The sequence below is a fragment of the Eublepharis macularius genome, chromosome 3 (assembly GCF_028583425.1).
Source record: "Eublepharis macularius isolate TG4126 chromosome 3, MPM_Emac_v1.0, whole genome shotgun sequence".
Lineage (NCBI taxonomy): Eukaryota > Metazoa > Chordata > Lepidosauria > Squamata > Eublepharidae > Eublepharis > Eublepharis macularius.
Window position 1 is genome coordinate 79,117,991 of NC_072792.1, and position 19,016 is coordinate 79,137,006.

The following is a 19,016-nucleotide window of genomic DNA, read 5'->3' on the forward strand; positions in this document are numbered from 1 at the left end:
TTCCTCTCTGCCCTTTTCATTGCACTTTTATTATTATTTATTATTTTAATAAAATAATAAAGTATTTACAAAAAGAAAGATCAAAATAATAAGAGTATAAAGACCCCTAAAAAAAAGAGTTGTGCTTATATACATCTAATGGCCCACACAGCAACAAAAAAAAGTATTCCTGACTGATGAAAACACCACGGAGTTATTTGAACTATTAGCTATATAAGCACAGTTCTTAAGTCATCTAGACCCTAAATGCTGGCTCCTGAAAGCAGAGTTCTACTTATGAAATTGAGTTTTTCTGATGCTTTTTTTCTACTGCAGCCTTTCCCCTCCACCCCTAAGCAGCTCCCAAGGATCAAGGGACCCCTCTAGAACAGTATGGGATAGGTCTGCTGACTGGTCAATTGCATCTCAGTCTTCAGTATGTAAAAAGAAATGATACATTTTTAAAAATGGTGCATGAGTTCTCCAAACAGCCAAACAAGAAAGTGAAGATTTCAGTTTGTTGAAGCAGTTTTTTAAAAACTTACTGTTGGGGTTGAGGTTGTACAGCTCACTCTTCTAAGACGTCTTTGCATAAGATCATGCTCCATACCATTCACTTCAGATTTGAGCTTCTCAAGCTCCTCGTTTTCAAATTTCAGTCCCTTTGCTAATCTCTCCATCCTTGCACGTTGATGTAACAGCAAGGCTAGTATATTATAGGGAACAAAGTCAGATCAATGCACAAAAGTGAGAAACATAGCTCATAACTTGCACAGAGTAATCAGGTGACTTTTATAGGAACAAAGAGAATATAAACTATATAGGAACAAAGAATCTAAAAACACAGTAGAACATAATGAACTACAGCTGCAGATGAATCTTTGATCAATCATAAAAACATTTCAGACAGTAACTTAAAGATATTACCATATCTGGTCACCTTTTTTTAGTCTTTGTCTACTCAATAAAAAGGTACTTATACAAGGAGAAATCTTCTTAAGACTCATCATATCAACAGAGCAATGACAAGTAGGGGTGTGCACTTCGGGTTTATAAGGATCTGGGATTTCTGAATTGGTGCCAGCATTGCCGGGCCAATTCAGAAATCCCAACACAAAGCTTCCCAAAGTGATTTATATAGCTTCAGAAAGCTTCAGGCACAGCACTTTTCTAGCTGTTTGCATTTGCAAACAGCAAGAAAAGTTCCTGCCCCACTGCTTTTTTTCACCCATGGGAGGAGGTGGAGAGGATTCCCTCCTCCGCCTCCAATCAGGTGAAAAAAGCAACAGAGTGGGAGGTTTAAACCTACACTTTTCTTGCCACTTGAAAGCAGCTAGAAAAGTTTAGGTTTAAACATACCACCACACTGTTCCCTTCACCAGCTGAGGCAGGGAACAGGGGATTCTTCTACAGCGAGCAAATGGAGCGCTTGTCAGTGGGATTGCAGGCTTCAGCCTACAGCCCTGCCGCTTCCTTCACAAGCTGCGGCAGGGGCTAGGGGATTCCATGGCCCCTTGGACAGCAGGCGAAGGAGTGCGTGGCGGCGGGGCTGCAGGCTTAAGCCAACAGCCCCACTGTTCACATCGTCCGCTGGGGAAGGGCCAGGGAATCCACCAGCCGCTCCAGCAGTGGGCGAACAGAGAATCCCTGGTGGCAGGGAGGCAGGCTTAAGCCTACAGCTTGAAGGCTTCCTTCACCTGCTGCGGCAGGGGTCAGGGGATTTCTCCCTCCCCTTCAGTGGGGGAATGGAGCACCCGGCGGCAGGGCTGTAAGTTTAAGCCTATAGCCCTGCCGCTTCCATTGCCTACTGAGGGAAGGGCCAGGGGTGAACAGAGTGAACAGGGGTGAACAGAGCGCCTGGCAGTGGGGCTGCAGACTTAAGCCTACAGCCCCGCTGCTTCTTTCACCTGCTGCAGCAGGGGCCAGGGGATTCCCTGGCCCCTCCTGCAGCAGACCAAGTCGGGGGGGGGGGAGGAGGTTTAAACCTACTCTTTTCTAGCCACTTGCAAGCAGCTAGAAAGTATAGGTTTAAACTTCCCGTCCCACCGCTTATTTCACTTGATTGGGGGGGGAATGGGAGGGGCAGGAAGTTTAAATGCCTTTTCGGTATGGTCCAAATCTTTACAGAGCATACCGAAGCCACTTAATAAACAATTTCCAAAGCAGCTTGCCACTTTGGAAATTGCTTTTTTCCGACTTTTTCCCCTGCTTCAGAAATTCCAAAGTGGGAAAATCAATTTTTTTTCTTGCACATCCCTAGTAACACAGTTAAATTCCAAACAGAATATTCAAAAGCCACGTCAGTTTTTCCTGCCTCCAACTGTAACTCGAAACCTTATTGAGTGTATCATTGTAGTAAACATTACCTTGTCTTAATAGTTACTTTTGTCTTTGGGAAAAGTAGCTTTAATATCCAAAATCACATTATCAGCGCTCATATATATATAGAAAAATTCCAAAGAGATTTCAAGCTAAAAGGAACTTGCTTGGAAAGAAAGTTATTCTTTAGGAGTAGTCAAGCTGTTGACTACATGACAGAAAGTTCAAGGGGGAGACGTCTTTTTGTGCACTGAATTTTTTGCAAGAAGCAAAAAAGGAGTGGTGCAGGAAAAAAAGTAGTTTTATTCCTATATATGTCTCCTGTGCATTTTGCTGTGACTTTTTCAGAGGGGTCTGTATAATAATAGCAGGGGTTTAAAACATTTGCAGTTCTTATTAAACAGATGTCAGTGAAGAAGCACCAGTGAAGGACTTCTGGAATGGCGTGGCGATGTCATGGTAGCTGAGTTTATGAGCTCAGTGCCGTGATCTTCCTGATCCCCTGGGACTCGAGGATTCGGGCCTCCAAGACCCCCCCCCCATGGAGAGGGGGGGCAGGCCAGAGCAAGGTGGAGGAACTCATGTGGATTGGCAACCCCCTGTTCGAGCCCTCACATCGGCTTGAAGGCAAGGACCGAGGAAGAAGCCTTAATGGCGCATAAGCTACAAACCCCAAGACTTTGAAACAAGCAAAAACAAAGCAAGGATTCCTGACCAGATAGATGCAAGGACAACTGAAAGACCGAAAAAGAGTGATTTTACCTGACACTTCTCCAAGTGAGAGCATTGCTTATTGCTTTACGATGGCTAAACAGCTTGATGAGGGGGGTTTATTATCCCCTGGAGAGGCGGCTGCCTCATGGACTAGGAAACTGACACCTATCAAGAAGTGAAGCATAAGAAGAGGTTTCCTGGGATGGAGAGCTGGGAAGCAAAAAACTTTATAACTACAAATAGTAAGAGCAAAGGAGCTTTTTACCAGTTTTAAAAGATCTGTGATTGAACATTTGTGAGTGGACAAAATGGCGTTTTCTGAAGAGTTATTTTTAAAGCTGCAACAAATTTCTAAACTGATGGACTGTGTATTAAGAAAAGCAGACTAAACACTTGGAATAAAAACAGGCACGAGCACTGTGTTAGATGCCAAGTTAGAAGAGAATTTTGATGGGACCGACTTACCTAAAAGAAAATTGGAGTGGAATTGTGAAAAATACTCCCAACGAAATGGAGGAGAAAATCAGTTTTCTTCTGTGAAAGTACAGAAAGTGGAGAAGTGGGAGGAGCGTGCTGAAAAGGAAGCTGCAAGGAAGAGTTTTAGCGTACTGCTTCTGTATGAAGTACAAAGCATACAACATACTCCAATCAAGAAACCTATCACAAAGATGAAGAGAGATAAACAGGGACATTATAATGTATTTAACGGCACCTCGAATGGCTAGAAGGCAAAAAGAGTCAGCTATGGCTGTTCATTGGAAAGAAAGAGTTTTAATACTATTCCAGAGGGAGAAAGAAGAAAGAATATGAAACTTTAAGTGTGACCCCTGTTCCTTTATCTTTCTTTCCCCTCTCTCTTCTTTTCTGTTTATATGGCATAGAGCTTTAAACTGAAGTGAGATTAAAAGGGTGGGTTAATAGGGTTGTTAGGGGCTTTCACAAATAAGGATGGTATATGGGATATATTGTGATTTATATATGTCCACGTTCTAAATGCTATCTACATTGTTTTAATATAAAACTTAGAGAATCTGGAAAGAAACTAGGCTTCATATGCCTCCTGTTTTATGCTGTTTAATATAGACCTAATACAATCCTCTATGCTTTTCTAACACATTAGATATCGTTTATGTTTAATTACTGGACTAGAGGGAGTGTGGTAACTGGGTCTTTTGTAGTCTTCTATTTTCCTTCTCACCCTTTATCTTCTTCTTTGGATTTCTTTCCTTTAAATAAAAGTATAAGAAAGATGTTGAGACAAGATATCTTCTAGGACTAATAGGGGAAACACCAGGGAGGTAGAGGGAATTTTCTAAATCTGTTAAATTTCAAAACTTAAACTATTGGTTACGCTAAGTCTACCTATTCACTTTCTTTTGCCTTTTGTAATGAAAATACAAGTACAAAACCTCAGATGGCTTGGGTTTTGATGTATGAAAGACGGAGGGTAGGCTGTTACAAAAATCTTTTTGTATACTTTTCTCCTTTAAGAAATTATTTAGTCAATGATATACACAAATAATGGGACTAATAATAGAATATAAAGATGTGGCTGTTTGTTCTTCTTAGCTCTGTCCCCGGACTGGCTATGGGCTTAGTACCCTGGGCTTAAGAATTAAAGGACTGAAGTGTGCCTAAAGAAGCTGCTCACTTAGAATATAAATAATTGTAAGAAATGAGAAAAGGAATTGAGTAGTTGGGCAAAAGAGCAAGGAATTAAAAGGTGCTTGGAGAGATCTAAATGAACTGTGTATTGTATAAAGGGGAAAAAAGGGGTAGTCGGTTACTCAGTTTCTTTTTCTATGGATTGATGTTTGTATTGCAAATTTTTAAAAATTCTGATGTATAATGACTATCTTGTACATGAACCTGATACTAAAAAGTTTTCTTTCTTCTTTTTAAAAAACCTAATAAAAATCTATTACAGAAAAAGAAGAATATATTGGACTAAAGCTACTTTTTCCACAGCACCACTAGGTTTTTTTGTTCGTTTGTTTGTTGCTCTGTATTTGGTGCAGCCCTCTTCACCAGCACAGAAATTTTTGGACATCTTCCAGCTTTCTCTCCACTCATCCTTCATCATTTTACTCTAAGGATATCTGCAAGAAACAAGAGATTCTATCGTACTGTTCTAGGAAAGTAAGATTGCTTTCCTTGCCTGTTCAGCCCACCAGCTGCCTTAAGGGAAAACTGAGGCCTGGAGCTACTAGTCACCTTGATGGCAGCCAGCTTCCCTGCAGATCAGATGTGGCAGACAGCAGGATGGCAGTCTCTGCCACTTGCTGCCAGCTGCATTATCATGAGAAGGGGGGGGGGAGTAGAAAAAAACCAGAGTTTACAGCACAAAGTATACTGAAGAGCCCTTCTTCACCTCTTCCATCTCAGTCCATCTCATCCTGTTCTATGCCCAAAATACACTGTACCCAGTGATTCTTAGAATGATAATGTGTTCGATTTTCCTACTACTCAATACAGGGCTACTTATCTTCCACTTCTTATGATGAAGGAATTTAGAAGGGAATGGGATGGGCACATGTACGCACACACACACAAACAGAACATTTAATTATATCAATACAAGGACTCTAATGTAGACAGGGTGTAATCTCATGGGATACGCTACACAAAGAACTGAAGTTAGGCAAATGCTTCATTGAATAAAATGCATCACACAGAGGGGCAAAGACAGGGTAGTAATTGCAAAACTGACATAAAAGACAGATGGGGTGGCTGAAATGTGACATCAAAATAATGCTTCCTTCCCTAGTACTATTTAGTATATACGTAGTCACTGCTTTCTCTTAATCTACTGTGGTTACATCCGTTAGCCATTTCCAATCCTGCATTCTGCTTGGGGCGTATGTAAGAATGTCTAAACACACAGACTCCTCTCCATGAACATGCTGTAAGGAACACTGCACAAAGAAGGCTATATGCCTCCTACTATAGCTTGAGTCCCACTGTTCTCTAGGTGTGCACTTACCCTAAGGTTGGCACATGTTAGATGTGAAGATTTCTTTATAAATAAATGACAACTCTTTTTCTTGAGGGGAAACAACTGGTAAGACTTGATGGCTCATGTTTCCTCTGTGGCCCCTCCCCTTTACTATGTACAGGAGTTTGACTGAAAAAGGATTACTTGAATGGGCGATCTTTTTCCTACAATCTCTCTCTAATTTGAAGAGAAAGCTACCTAATTGGGGCTATGGTGAACCAGCATTTAAATGAATCCCAACTGACATTACATTCTTAAGCAGCGAGAAAGGAGATGGAAGGAAAGAGTGGACACCGCAGAACCTATTGCCAGACTGAGAAAGCAAAATGTGGCTATTATTAATATTATTTGACTGGACTAAGGATCCATTGTATGACAGGAGTGCAAGCAAGCCACAGAGTTCAGTACTGGTTTTGAAAAATCTCAGCTTCCACGGAAAGAAATGTCCTATTCTTTAGAGTTTCCAATGTGTGTAGGCACTAGGCAATGCCAGTTGAAAATCTCAGATACCCAAGACTTGCTCAAACATTATTCCAAGGACTTCAAAGTGTTTGCCCTTCCTCAGGATTAACAGAAACAGAATACATCATGTAGACTATAGCATTAGAAGTGTTTACCTGTGGATGACATGACGCAGGTAAGCATGATAGGGTCAGTGCAGCTGTATTCTAGACTGACCAATAGTGTACAAGAAAAGGAAATTAGAATGATCAAACTGCACCAGTGTGGGGTAATGGCTGTCCTAGGACTGGGCTAACCAAGGTAAAATCTCCACTAATCATGACCTTGGGACCTTCACTGGGTTGTTGCAAGGATAATATGGAGGAAAGCCACCCTGGACTTTTTGAAAGAAGGGAAGGATAAAAATGTGCTAAGTAAAAATACTCAAGATAGTTGTGGAAACTAAGCTGCCATTTTATATGGAATATATGTTTTTACACTCCATCTCAAACCTCCATATAAGGACCATAAGTGGAAAGGCAGAAAAGATTCTGCTTGATCTCCTGAAAACATGCTACCTGTAATGGACCACTGGTGAAGCTCAGAGTAAACCATACTTCTTAAATCTTTGGGGGCAAACAAGAGAAATAGATACAAAGAGTCTTCAGCTACGGAGATGTCTGGTGAACACGTCACTTAATTCTTATACAAGTAAGAACAGCATTTATGACAATACTTGTACCTCAATCTTCTGACAAAGAGCTCTGAAGACTTCATATAGACCCTAGATGGTCTACTCAGAATCAGTCCTACATCATTTTAACTGCATCATGAGCTTGCAGAGCATTCTATAAAACACCTAAAGATACAATATGTTGTTACCCACACGCACAAATTCCCAGTGCCTGATAATGCCACTAACAGTTTAAATTGACCCAAATACTGTGATTCTGTGCAAGTAACTACCCAAAACCCATTTTTTAAAAGTTCTACATGATTATTTAGAGGAGATTTAGATTGCATAGCCCTCCAGCACAGTGTGCTTTTTAATACTGCACAATGGTTGTTAAAGATTGAAAGCACATACATATTTTCAAGCTCCTTGGAGGCAAATGGCAGAAGAGGCATTAAAATAGAAAGTCTTAGGAGAGTACTATGAAGCATGGTGACCACTTCTCAGGGTTTTTTTTATTTCTGAGATGAGAAACTCAAAATACATCCAGGATGCATTTTGTTAACATCTCCACCCAATAATTTTTCTTAATATTTTACCATCAATCTGTTCAACCAATTCAATTAAATTAATCTTCAATTAATATTCACAACACATTATTCCCTTCAAAACATCTAGCTTTCTTGTATAAACAATATAATTGGCAGCTTTGCTAGAAAATACTGTTACGCAGAACAATCCTTCCTATGCAGATGGGCAAACATAGGATATTATCCAGCTAGAACTTTTAAATGGTTTTTACAAGCACTGCACAACAGTCCATTATCATGCACATCCTATTCTCCCATATTCTAACTTACTGAGACTACTACTGAGTGTATTTCATAACGGATATCAATGCTTGACAAACCCATTTTACAGGCTGTAAAATAGAGACTCAGATGACAAGAATCAAAAAACAAATAATGTAAATTCATGCACATTTTTCAAATCAGTCATGCAGAAGTTTCCACAATTCATTTTAACAGTACATGGATGAAGCCTCAACAGTACTCATTGCTAAAGCCAGCCAGCCAAGCCTACCTGTAAACATGACATGAAAAAACTTTACTATGTTTGGGACATAAAGGGTTGTGACAGCAGTGATAATTCTACCATGGCACAAGTTACTTTAAGATAGCATGCAGCTAAGTCATCTTCAATTGGATCTAGTCCAAGCCCCTCTTCCCAGTTCTGTGCCATGATACAGCACTGCAGGATATAGTATGACAATGGCTTCAAAAGCCAATATGTTATTCTATTCAGTACACACACTAGTCACCCTTCATCAGCACAACACAGCATCATGCCACACTGTGCTGATGTGGCAGATGCTGAACCCTATAAAATATGTATTTTGCAGCTGCACAGCCCCCCAAAGGAGCCATAAACTATAGGGCAATATGATGGGTATCTGCCATTAAAGTCAGTCACTCTGTGTGTGCGTGTGTGTGCATGCGCACTTATATGCATGTGTGCACCTCAGCATGCTATCTGCATTATGTGGATGGTAACACTGGCTTGCTTACAGGGCTGTAAGGATTACAATAATAATGTATGTGAAATTCTGTGAACATTTGAAAGCACTATGCAGACATTAGTATATTAGACAGAAATCTAAACACTTAGCAAAGGCTCCAAAAACTGGTCTGGAAAAGGATTCCAGCAAACAGCAGTACTTTAGAAGTGCTAGATACTAAGTATTATGAACAAGCTTAAACAAAAGTAACAGTAATTCACATAATATTAGTGGTTTGGATTTTTTTAAAAATCCTTTTGAAAACTACAGCAGCTTGCATCTCAATAAATATACCTTGAGTATAGGCATAGTCATCTGATCCAGAACTGGAACTCCTCTGGTACTTATGGCTCCCTCTTTCACCTCCCGATCCTGGTACAACTGAAATGGGCTGAATAGGCTCTGGCGCTGCAGAACGCTCTTCTTGGTCCACTAAATTTAAAAGGTTCTCCGCTGGTGCTCGACCTACTGTAATTTTAAAAACTGCAGGATTTGGCTGAGATACCATTACCCGGGGTGACTGTGTAAGTGCGCCAGTAGGTGCAGCTGGTTGTGTGTAGGTTATATACACAGGATTGACAGTATAAGGAGGTTTGGGCTGACCCGACATACTTCTGGAAGGAGAACTTGAAGGAGGAGTAGCAGGGGCATACAGTGGGTGCTGGTTTCGTTGAGTTGGTTGGTTACTTATAGGTGAAGGGCTCCTATTCATTGAAGTCCCAGGTCGTTGTGGTGGCTCAACTGTAATTTCTATCTTGTTCATGGAGCCTTTGGATAAACTAGGTCCACCATATGGTAGATAAGATACTGAGTGTCCACCTTGTTTTTGATACGTCTGGGCTGTTTGTTGATATGGATGGGGTAGCACAGCTGAAGGACTGGGAGGCATAAATACATGGGAACTCTGATGCCCTATCTGAGGAGGTTGAACTTGGTGCTGAGGTGAACCAAATGGAGAGGGGCACTGAGAAGTAGGTGGTGATCGAAAAGGTGACTGAGGAATCTGAGGCTGTTTTGGAGAATACTGAGAAGACTGGTAGTTCTGTTGATGTGGATAAACTGGCAGCGGATGTGGACTATAATGTGGGACTGGACCTTGTGGTGCTGAGTGCCACTGTGTATTTTGTGTAGGAGTCTGTCGTCCTGAAGAACTTTGAGATGTCTGTCTAATATACAGAGAGCCAGGATTCCCATAAGGATTGCTTGGAATCGACGGGAGAATTTGTAAAGCTCTGGGTACAGTCTGTCCAGAGGGGAGGTTTTGAGATACTGTAACAGTAATCGGATTTGTGCTGTACCGAGGTATATGCATATATGTAGGAGGAGGGCCTTGCATAGCAGATGTATTCATTCCAGGCTGTATGGAAGAAGGTTGTTGAGGTGGTTGCGGAGGAGGAGTAGCTGCGTTTCTATTCTGGTCATTCATAAAAAATGGATTGTAGTTGGGAGAAGCTGCCACAACAGCTGGAGCAGAATGCGGTTCTTGAACTAAGCATATCAGCTGTTTACCTGTGGTGCGTTGTGGATCGATATGTCCATCACTTGAACTATGTACCAGTGTACGACCACCATTAAGTTGAGCTCCATCCCCTCCATGATAGTTGGTAGGAGGATGTATGCCCAGGTTAATATGGAGAAGGCGATTCCTGTTCATTCTCGTGTCATCTGGACTATGGTATTCCATATACAAGTATTTGTTACTCTCTTGCGCAAGAAATCGACAACAAGCATCAATGTTGTTGTTGTGCTGGTAATAAGAAATTGCACACGTTAAGAAAATTAAATTATATAAATAACTCTCAAAAGCTGTAACATTAACTATGTTCAGACATTTGATCTCAACTCCAATAATCTAATTGAGCAAGCATTTATATTATATTTTAGTTAGCACTTGCCTGCCTAAGATTTAAGAGTTTAGCCAATTCATAAGATGTTGATTAAAGTTGCAGTGGTTATGTGCAAATGACATAATCAGGCACCACTTCAGTAGGAGCACCTGTATGAGGAAAAGGATTATTTCTTCTAAAGTGACACTTTTCACTCACAGGTTTTATAAGTAATGGCATTAAAATACAAAAGAAGGTTTTAAAAATCTGGTACCTACTCAGTCAAAGGAAACATTAATTAATTATACTAATCAATCCATTAAAAATTGCAGATGTGATTTCTGGATAACTTGGTTTTGAATCTTGAAATATATGATATTTTTTCTGTCTTAAGAAAGATGTAGCTCAAAAAACTTACAGTGAATGATATATTCTGAAAGTCAAAGTAAAAAAATGTAATCGTGACACATTTTCTCCTTGCATTTATTGCTTTGGGGTTGGATCCAGACTAAACGTTGCACAAATGGAAGGGGTGGGGTAATGTCTACCAAGTCCCTCTTCCTACCCCATTGAAGCAGCATTTTGGGGTGGTCAGTGAGCTGCATGGGGGAGAAGCAAGAATATTCTGTTTCACTGGTGGAAATGCCTTGTGTGAGTTGAAAATTCATTCTGGATCCAACTCCTGGGTTAAAAATGCACATAATACAACACACTCCATTAATTTATCTCATTCTTGTGGCACCAAAACTGTGGAATTCCTTCCCCAAAGAGAATAATCTATCCCCCTCTATCACTGTCTTCCGCAAGCTTGTATGTATGCTGTTCTTACGTTGATTTTAATGTCTTTTAAACTGTTTGTACGGGTGAAAAGGTGGGATATAATTTATTTAAAACATCTGTAAGATAATTTCAACTACAGGCTACTCCAGTCTCTAAGAAGCTTCACAAAGTTTGAACACCTTTTGTGGTGTTATTTTCTCTTAAAAAGTTACCTGGAAGATTTAAATGCTAACCTTACTTCCAATTTATGAGTTAAGAGAGGATATCAGGAATGGAGAGAATACCAATGAGGTTTCAACTTCCCAGTGCATCTGTGCCAGCAAGAAGAACGTATCCTAACCAAAAAACATCCACAGCAACATGTTAGATTACACCTAACACATTCTCTGTTGGTGTGCTCTGAAATTTCTAGACCTTAACTATATCCTTTGCAAACTGTTATAAAAAAACCCTGAATACAATGAAGTTTACTGAATGCTAACTAGAAAGTTCTATATTTTGCTATGTCTGCATTTAATGTGGACTGTTAATGCAGCCCTCAGTGGCATTTTGTCCTTTTTATGTTTATCATAAAAGCAAACTTCTGTTGTTGTGACCTGCTATAACCACTGTGTTTTCCCCAATGGTTTGTTTTGTGCTCATTACAATGAATATCAGAAATATAGTAATTTGGAACATTTTGGTGGAAACTATCAAAAATTCTGTTTACCCTAAGTCTCAAGCACTCCAACAGACTTTGGTTAAAGGCCAAATATTTATGTAATGTACAGGTTGTTTAAAGTTACAAGACCTTTTTGCAAATGTTCCAATTTCATCTAGTTTTATCATTAGTTAAACCAATGTCAATGGACATTCATAAATTCTCAACACTTCCTAGGAATGACACAAAATGGAGGGGATCATAATTGTGAACAAGAGCTCACCTTCATGAGTCTATTACAAGCCAAGACCACAACTCCACCGAAAGCACAAATCCATCTGGTAATGGACCCACTGCCATAAACACACTCTGCTGATCTGCCCCGTCCCCAAGAAAACCTACTCTTACTAAGAAAAATTAACTGCAGGGAAAGCCTTATAGGCATTTTTAAAGATGCTCAGAAACAGCCACTGCCTCAGGGATGCATGAGAATGATGATTTCCAATGCCTCCGGGTTAAATAAGTTTAGCTGGGACACGCTGGAAAAACTTCACAGATGCTCCTGAGCTATGAGGTGCTAAGGAAGAGTCCAATAAAGACTCTGCCATCACTAGCTAGTCCTGAGTAAGTTTACAAAGGGAAGAGTTTATATACTGCAATTCAGGACAATTTAATGCCCACTCAGAGCGGTTTACAAATTGTGTTTTACTATCCTCATGACAATCACCCTGTGAGGTAGGTGGGGCTGGCTTTAATCATCTTATTGATTGATAAGGATGTATTGTCATTGTTATGGTCTCTGACCGCAAATAAATTTATTTATTCATTCATTCATTCAAAGGGAAGAGTTTAGTAGGATGGGCTGACTGGGAGCTCCTAAATGTGTGCTAATATTTTGCAATTTCTTGGACAATCTTCAGCAAAAAAGACACAGTTCTGAGAAAGAAAGCATGTAATATCCAAGTTGATCATGAGGTAAGCCAAGAAAATATTATTTATAATTTGGATCAATAAAAACAAATCACAGAATTTCTTTTGGCCATCTACCAATATAGTGGTGAATATCAGCCGTATACAACTAGACTACGGTAACAAGGATAGCCCTTTTACCAGTAAAGAGCCACAAGAACTCATTTCTAATAATCCATTTTCATAAGACATAAGTCCTTCATTTTTATTAATTTTTTTTTGCTAATCTGAGTACCATCATGGGTGTAAGGGCGTGGGGGCTGTGTATGCGTGTGAAAACCTTTTTAGATATTTGGATCTGTGTCTTCCAAGTAGCTAAAAGCCATTCATCTTGCAGAAGCCCCAAGCTATCAGGCCTTCCATGATTTTAAAAGCAACTACAGAACCCTCCCTTCTGCCTTGACATCAAAAGCAGTAGGCATTTATACTTAAACAATCTGCCCTGAATAATCTACATCAGATGGGTTAAAGCTGAACTCAAGGAGGGAGGGAAGCAATACTACCAGGGAAAAAAACTAAAAAAAAAAGACCACACTATTCAACATGATTGAGTCTTACTTTTCTCAAACATCAAGCAAGTAAAAAGTCCTTTACTGTTCCTAGAGTTACTACTGTCTTTTCAGAATTACTCTAGCTGCTGAGTTTGACAACGCTAGTTACCTTCAGCTCTATAGTCAAAAGCTACCTAAAGACACAAAAGTTGTTGCTTAATATTGACAAGTGACTAGAAAAAAAACCCCTTACTCCTCATGAGCAGAGACGTATCTTTTCCCCCTGCACCTGAGCTTGAAGCCCTGAAAATGCATTTTTCTCTAGTAACTTAAAGCAAACGGGGTGGGCTGTCTTTAAAGCCTATAGAGGTTTGGCTGGTACAAAATACCATGGCAGGATGGCTGTTGGGCACCAGTTACTGATAATTCATCTCAGCAGAGTTAAAAGACCTGCATTGACTGGCTATTTCCTTCCAGGTACAATTCTTAAGAGTTGTTTTACATTTAAGGTTCAGAACAGTCTGGGACAAAGAAACTCAGAGTACCATTTTTTCCAAAATTAATGTGCTTGACACACTGCTCAGTGCTCTGTGTGCTTCCATTTTCTGTGTAAAGTGACAGGGTCACCATACCGGCATCTCAGTAATGGAATTCCCTTCCCTCACCAGCTGAGTTTCAGGCATGAGGAAAATATATTTCTTTTCCCCCAAGCTTTCATTTAATATGAGGTGGAGGAGAGACTACAATCTCTTATGACTTAGAGAATCCTGTTTCTCATTAGAATGTTAACTGTCTTTCCCCTGCATATTGTTAATTTTGAGGTTGAGCTGTTTGTGTATGTTTTAGTTATTAAGATTTATAACTTTAACAGTGTTTTGACTGATATGTTCTATTTGGAATTTTTGTTAGCTACTTCAAACATTTCAGGTTGACAGGTAAGAAGATTTTTTTGAAGATAGAGGAAAGACACTCTCCCCCTGCACAGACACCTATGAAATAGCTGCATGAATTTTTCACAACTAATTTTCATTGTATGGTAATATATCTTTAGGAAACTATTTCAATTGTTTCCTTTTTACTAGTAAAGTGAGTTCTACAGGCATTAACTTCGCTGAGTGAAAATCTCAGTGAAGCTCAATCTAGAGAAAGTTAGCTGCACTCAGTGGAACCAAAACCAATGGTTAAGCTCTGAAATCCCCTTGATAAGAATGCTCCCACCCTTTAAATGGTTTTAGACATGCCCACCTTCTTCTAGATTACGAGCCATGTGTCTATCATACTTCAATGAACTTTATGTTTCTCTGTATTCCGCCATGGGGAATTGTGTTTTGCTTGATAATATACGTAATCAAGAGAGGTTAAAATAAGTCCATTTTTAAAGGACTTCTTTTTCATAAAGAAAAGTTATGTTACGTACTTTTTAATTTTTTTTAAATAAAAGAGTTTTCTCTCAACACCTACCTGAAGCATACACTGAGACACCACAACTTCAGGAATTTCAGGGAAACGTTGTCGGAGGTCATGGAGTACCTGCATGTCAAGTTGCTGGCTGCCCTGCGCCATGCCAGACTGATGTTATTCCCAAGATTATCAGGAAACAGCAGTCAACAGGATTCCCAGTGGTTGTGATCTTCTGATGCTTCAAACATTGTCTATAAATACAGTAAAATAAAAAGTTACTTGAAAATCTAACAGATTTGAAGGTCATATAAGCATAATGACATCTTTCATAAGGCAGTTTGTTCTTCCCCACACTGAGCGTAATACTCCAATACATAGTTTATATCTTCTGGAAAAACCTCCTCAGGTACAAATCCTTCTTCACCATCCATAAACAATATTTAAACAGATCAGAGAAGAACTCCCTATTGATAACAATACATACCAACTTCTATACATTTCTTTTAGCCTAACAGTTTTAGACCAGCACATCGTTGTTATGCTCTCCTCAGCATAAGGCAAGAGTACCCAACCATTTCAAGCCTACTGATGCTGTTGTACTTCTGATATACGGTGGTGGGTGAAACCACAAAATATCAGGGAGTGAAGTTATGCTTAACTTTAATAGTAACTCTTTAAACGTTTAAGGCAGAAGCTCTGCGTCACAGGATGCCTTTTTAAATGAACATATTTTTAAAAATATTTCCTTGCAAACAGACAGTAACACAGTGAAGATCCTCAAGCTGTGGTGGCAGCTGTTGTTGAAGCAACTTTTAAAAACTGCACAGCCAATCAGTTTTCCAATGATCCTGCTGGGCAAAAGTTCCTTCTGCCCCTTCTCATTTTCTAAATACACTGGGAGGTCATCATAGTGCCCTCAGGTACCGTGTTGGGGATCCCTGATGTATTGTCTCCCCCATCCCAAACTATTTAAAATAAAAGGACCAGTGTGGTAGAACTATATGTAAACAATAACTGAATGTTCTATTTTCCTGACTGACGTACACAGAAACACAGTGGTAGCCCTCTCAAATCTGTCTGAGAATCAATGAGCCCTTGCAAATTTCAGTTGACTCATGTGATTCATACCTGACAAAGGCAGACCATTATCTCTGCCAATGGTCAACGAAGCAAAAGGATGAACATAATATAATCAGAACAAAACACTGATGAAATCACTATTGGCTACTGCTGTGTCACTCATTACACAGCAACTTTCTGATTTAACAAATCCAACTTTGAACACCATTTAGTGTGACAAAAAACGTTTTTGGTACCAACAACAGCATCTGTTGTGTTTGCTGTGCCTTAATTATTGAGGCACCTGTAATTTCCCACTCACCACCTATAAAAACCTCAAATAGCTGTTTATTACATGTTTGTGATGGCATTATGCGGTGATGGACAATGTAGTACACAAATAATGATTTTATTCCCCACCCCGCACACTGTTTACAAATCAATAAAATCTGCACGTACTATCAAATGAGTTCTATGTAATATCACCCCAAAAACATTAATTACAACTTTGAAACTGCTTAATGCGCCTAATTTTATATTAGCAATGGCATACATTTATCGTTATTAATTCTAAAAAAGATGTGCAGTTAGATGTTATCAGCATAGTGCTAACACCCAAGTTTTGAATGATCTCATTCAGTGGTCAGATAAACATATTAAGAACATGGAGAAATATGACAGAATCTCACGGCACTTCACAGTCTAAATCCCAAAAGAATTTAGAGCCACAGTAATTATTGTGTTCATTAAGATTAAAAAATTTAGACACCAATGAGCCACTCACTTTGCTCTAAAAGAGCAACATGATCCACCATATCAAAGGCAGCAGACAAATTAAAAAGAATGGAATGACTTACCCAGTTATAAAGAGAGCCTGTAGTACAGAGAAAAAAAAACTATGTCAAAGTCAAACCTGAAGCCAGACTGACATGGGCCAAGGGCAGATATGACTTTTAGGTATGCCTAAAGTTGCCCTGCCACCACCTATTCATTTGCCTTGCCTAAAAAGGAAAAGATTCAATTCAATCTGACAATTGCTTGGATTATATTTGGCCAATTATGTTTTTTTTCCAGCAAAGGGTGACCTCATCTTACCTTAAAACTAAGGAAGAGTTCATAATCTTAACAAGGGCCTCCACATACACACTAACTTTTCACGGCAAACTTTAATTAGCCGAAAAGGCAAGCATCTATTTTGCAGATGTGACCTTCTCAGCCCTAAGCACTCTACCCATGTAAGTTCATTCTGCATATGATTCTAGATTGCTTTCCCTAAGGCAAGCAAGTGCTCCCAGCACATTGGACAAAATATCTACAACTGGAACTTAAGTCTAACTGGACTTTATTAGTAAAGATGTCACAGTTAAGCAAATTTTCCTCCACTAGGGAACTAGATCTATACATGATCATGAGCCACCTTGAACAATATAACTGAACACAACTAGTCACTGATACAATTGTACCACAGAAAAATGCTTTTTTTTACAAATGGCCCTGATATTTCTGGATGCAGAGAAGATATTTGACAACGTCAACTGGCAATTTATGTTAGAAGAAATGAAACAGATGAATTGTGGAGAATTTTTTTTAGATATGATTCAAGCGATATATACGGAACAATGGGCGAAAATAAGTTTGAATGGAGATTTGACAGAATCCATCAAAATAGAAAAAGGAACGAGGCAGGGATGCCCACTTCGCCACTCCTATTCATTTTGTCTCTGGAAGTCCTAAATAATGAAATTAGAAAAGATAAAGAGATAAAAGGAGCAGTAATAAAAGGCAAAGAATATAAGTTACAAGCCTTTGCGGACGACCTAGTATGTATTTTGGAAGAACCAATATTTTTGACTGTCTGATATCAAAAATAAAAAGATTTGGGGAAATGGCAGGAATGAAGGTCAATCAGCAAAAAACAAAGATTATCACCAAAAATATGACAAAAGCACAAATTAAAGAATTAACATAGAAGTCTGGATTCCAATGGGAAAAAAGAGTGAAATACCTAGGAATTTATATAACCAACAGAGCTAGTTAATTGAGGGAGGACAATTACCAAAAATTAATTAAAGCAGTTGTGGAGGATTTAAATAAGTGGAAAGATATGAATATATCACTGTTGGGGCGTATAGCCACAATCAAAATGAATATATTGCCAAGGTTCATGTTTTTATTCCAGACCATACCAATCATACAGAAAAAAGCATTCTTTCAAGAATTAAATAGAATAACTTCAAAATTTATATGGCAAGGCAAAAGACCTAGAATAAGACTTAAAGCACTACAAGAATTAAAAGAGAAAGCGGGATGTGCCTTGCCAGACTGGGAAACATACTACAAAGCCTATGTATTGGTATGGATTAAAGAATGGATCTTAATCCAGAATATAAAGCTCTTAAAGCTAGAAGGGCATGATCTTAAATTGGGGTGGCATGCATTCCTCTGGTATCATAAAGCTGAGGTACATAAGTACTTCAAAGATGATGTAATAAGAAAGTCTTTAATGTTAGTGTGGGAGAAATTAAAATCGCAGATTTACAAAAGAATTCCAAAATGGGTGTCACCAGCGGAAGCATTTACCCACCCAAATTTACTAAATTGGGAGAAAATATATAGATATGAGCAACTACTAGGGAAAGATGGAAAGTTAAACTCAATAGAGGAATTAAAAGAACAGGATATACAGATGGACTGGTGACAAAGAGCACATATCGAATCCAGATTTGCCAAAGACAAACCGCAAAGGATTCTGTTTGGGACAGCCCCCCTTTGATAAATTGCTATTAGAGATAAATAAAAAAATAATTAAGAAATTCTATCTACATCTAATGCAATTGAAAAGGGAAGATGAAGTAATAAAAGATTGTAGGACAAAGTGGGCACAAAATTTGGGGCATGAGATAGATTTAGAATAATGGTCACAGATATGGAAGATAAATATCAAAATAAAGTCAGTTCCAAAGAAAATTTGTAAAAAATGTATTATAGGTGGTATGTGACACCAGAGAAACTGGCTAAAATGTATGCGGATACATCCAATAAATGTTGGAAATATAAAGATAAGTTAGGTACGTTCTATCATATGTGGTGGTCATGTACAAAGGCGGCGAAATATTGGAAGATGATACATGGGTTACTTCAAGAAGTATTAGGCACGGCCATACCTTTCAA

The 19,016-nt window shown here is 39.0% G+C and overlaps 1 protein-coding gene across 3 annotated transcripts in view; it reads right to left on the reverse strand.

Moving 5' to 3' along the window:
- Positions 1 to 19,016, reverse strand: part of TAB3 (TGF-beta activated kinase 1 (MAP3K7) binding protein 3) — a 55,953-nt gene that overhangs the window by 20,792 nt on the left and 16,145 nt on the right. For all 3 annotated transcript variants that reach the window (XM_054973458.1, XM_054973459.1, XM_054973457.1), the window contains 3 exons: positions 14,847 to 15,037; positions 8,974 to 10,426; positions 525 to 685 (listed from right to left, as the gene is read on the reverse strand). In XM_054973458.1, the coding sequence (XP_054829433.1) occupies positions 525 to 685; positions 8,974 to 10,426; positions 14,847 to 14,948 (1,716 nt within the window). In that variant the 5' untranslated portion in view covers positions 14,949 to 15,037. The remainder of the gene's footprint in view (positions 1 to 524; positions 686 to 8,973; positions 10,427 to 14,846; positions 15,038 to 19,016) is intronic.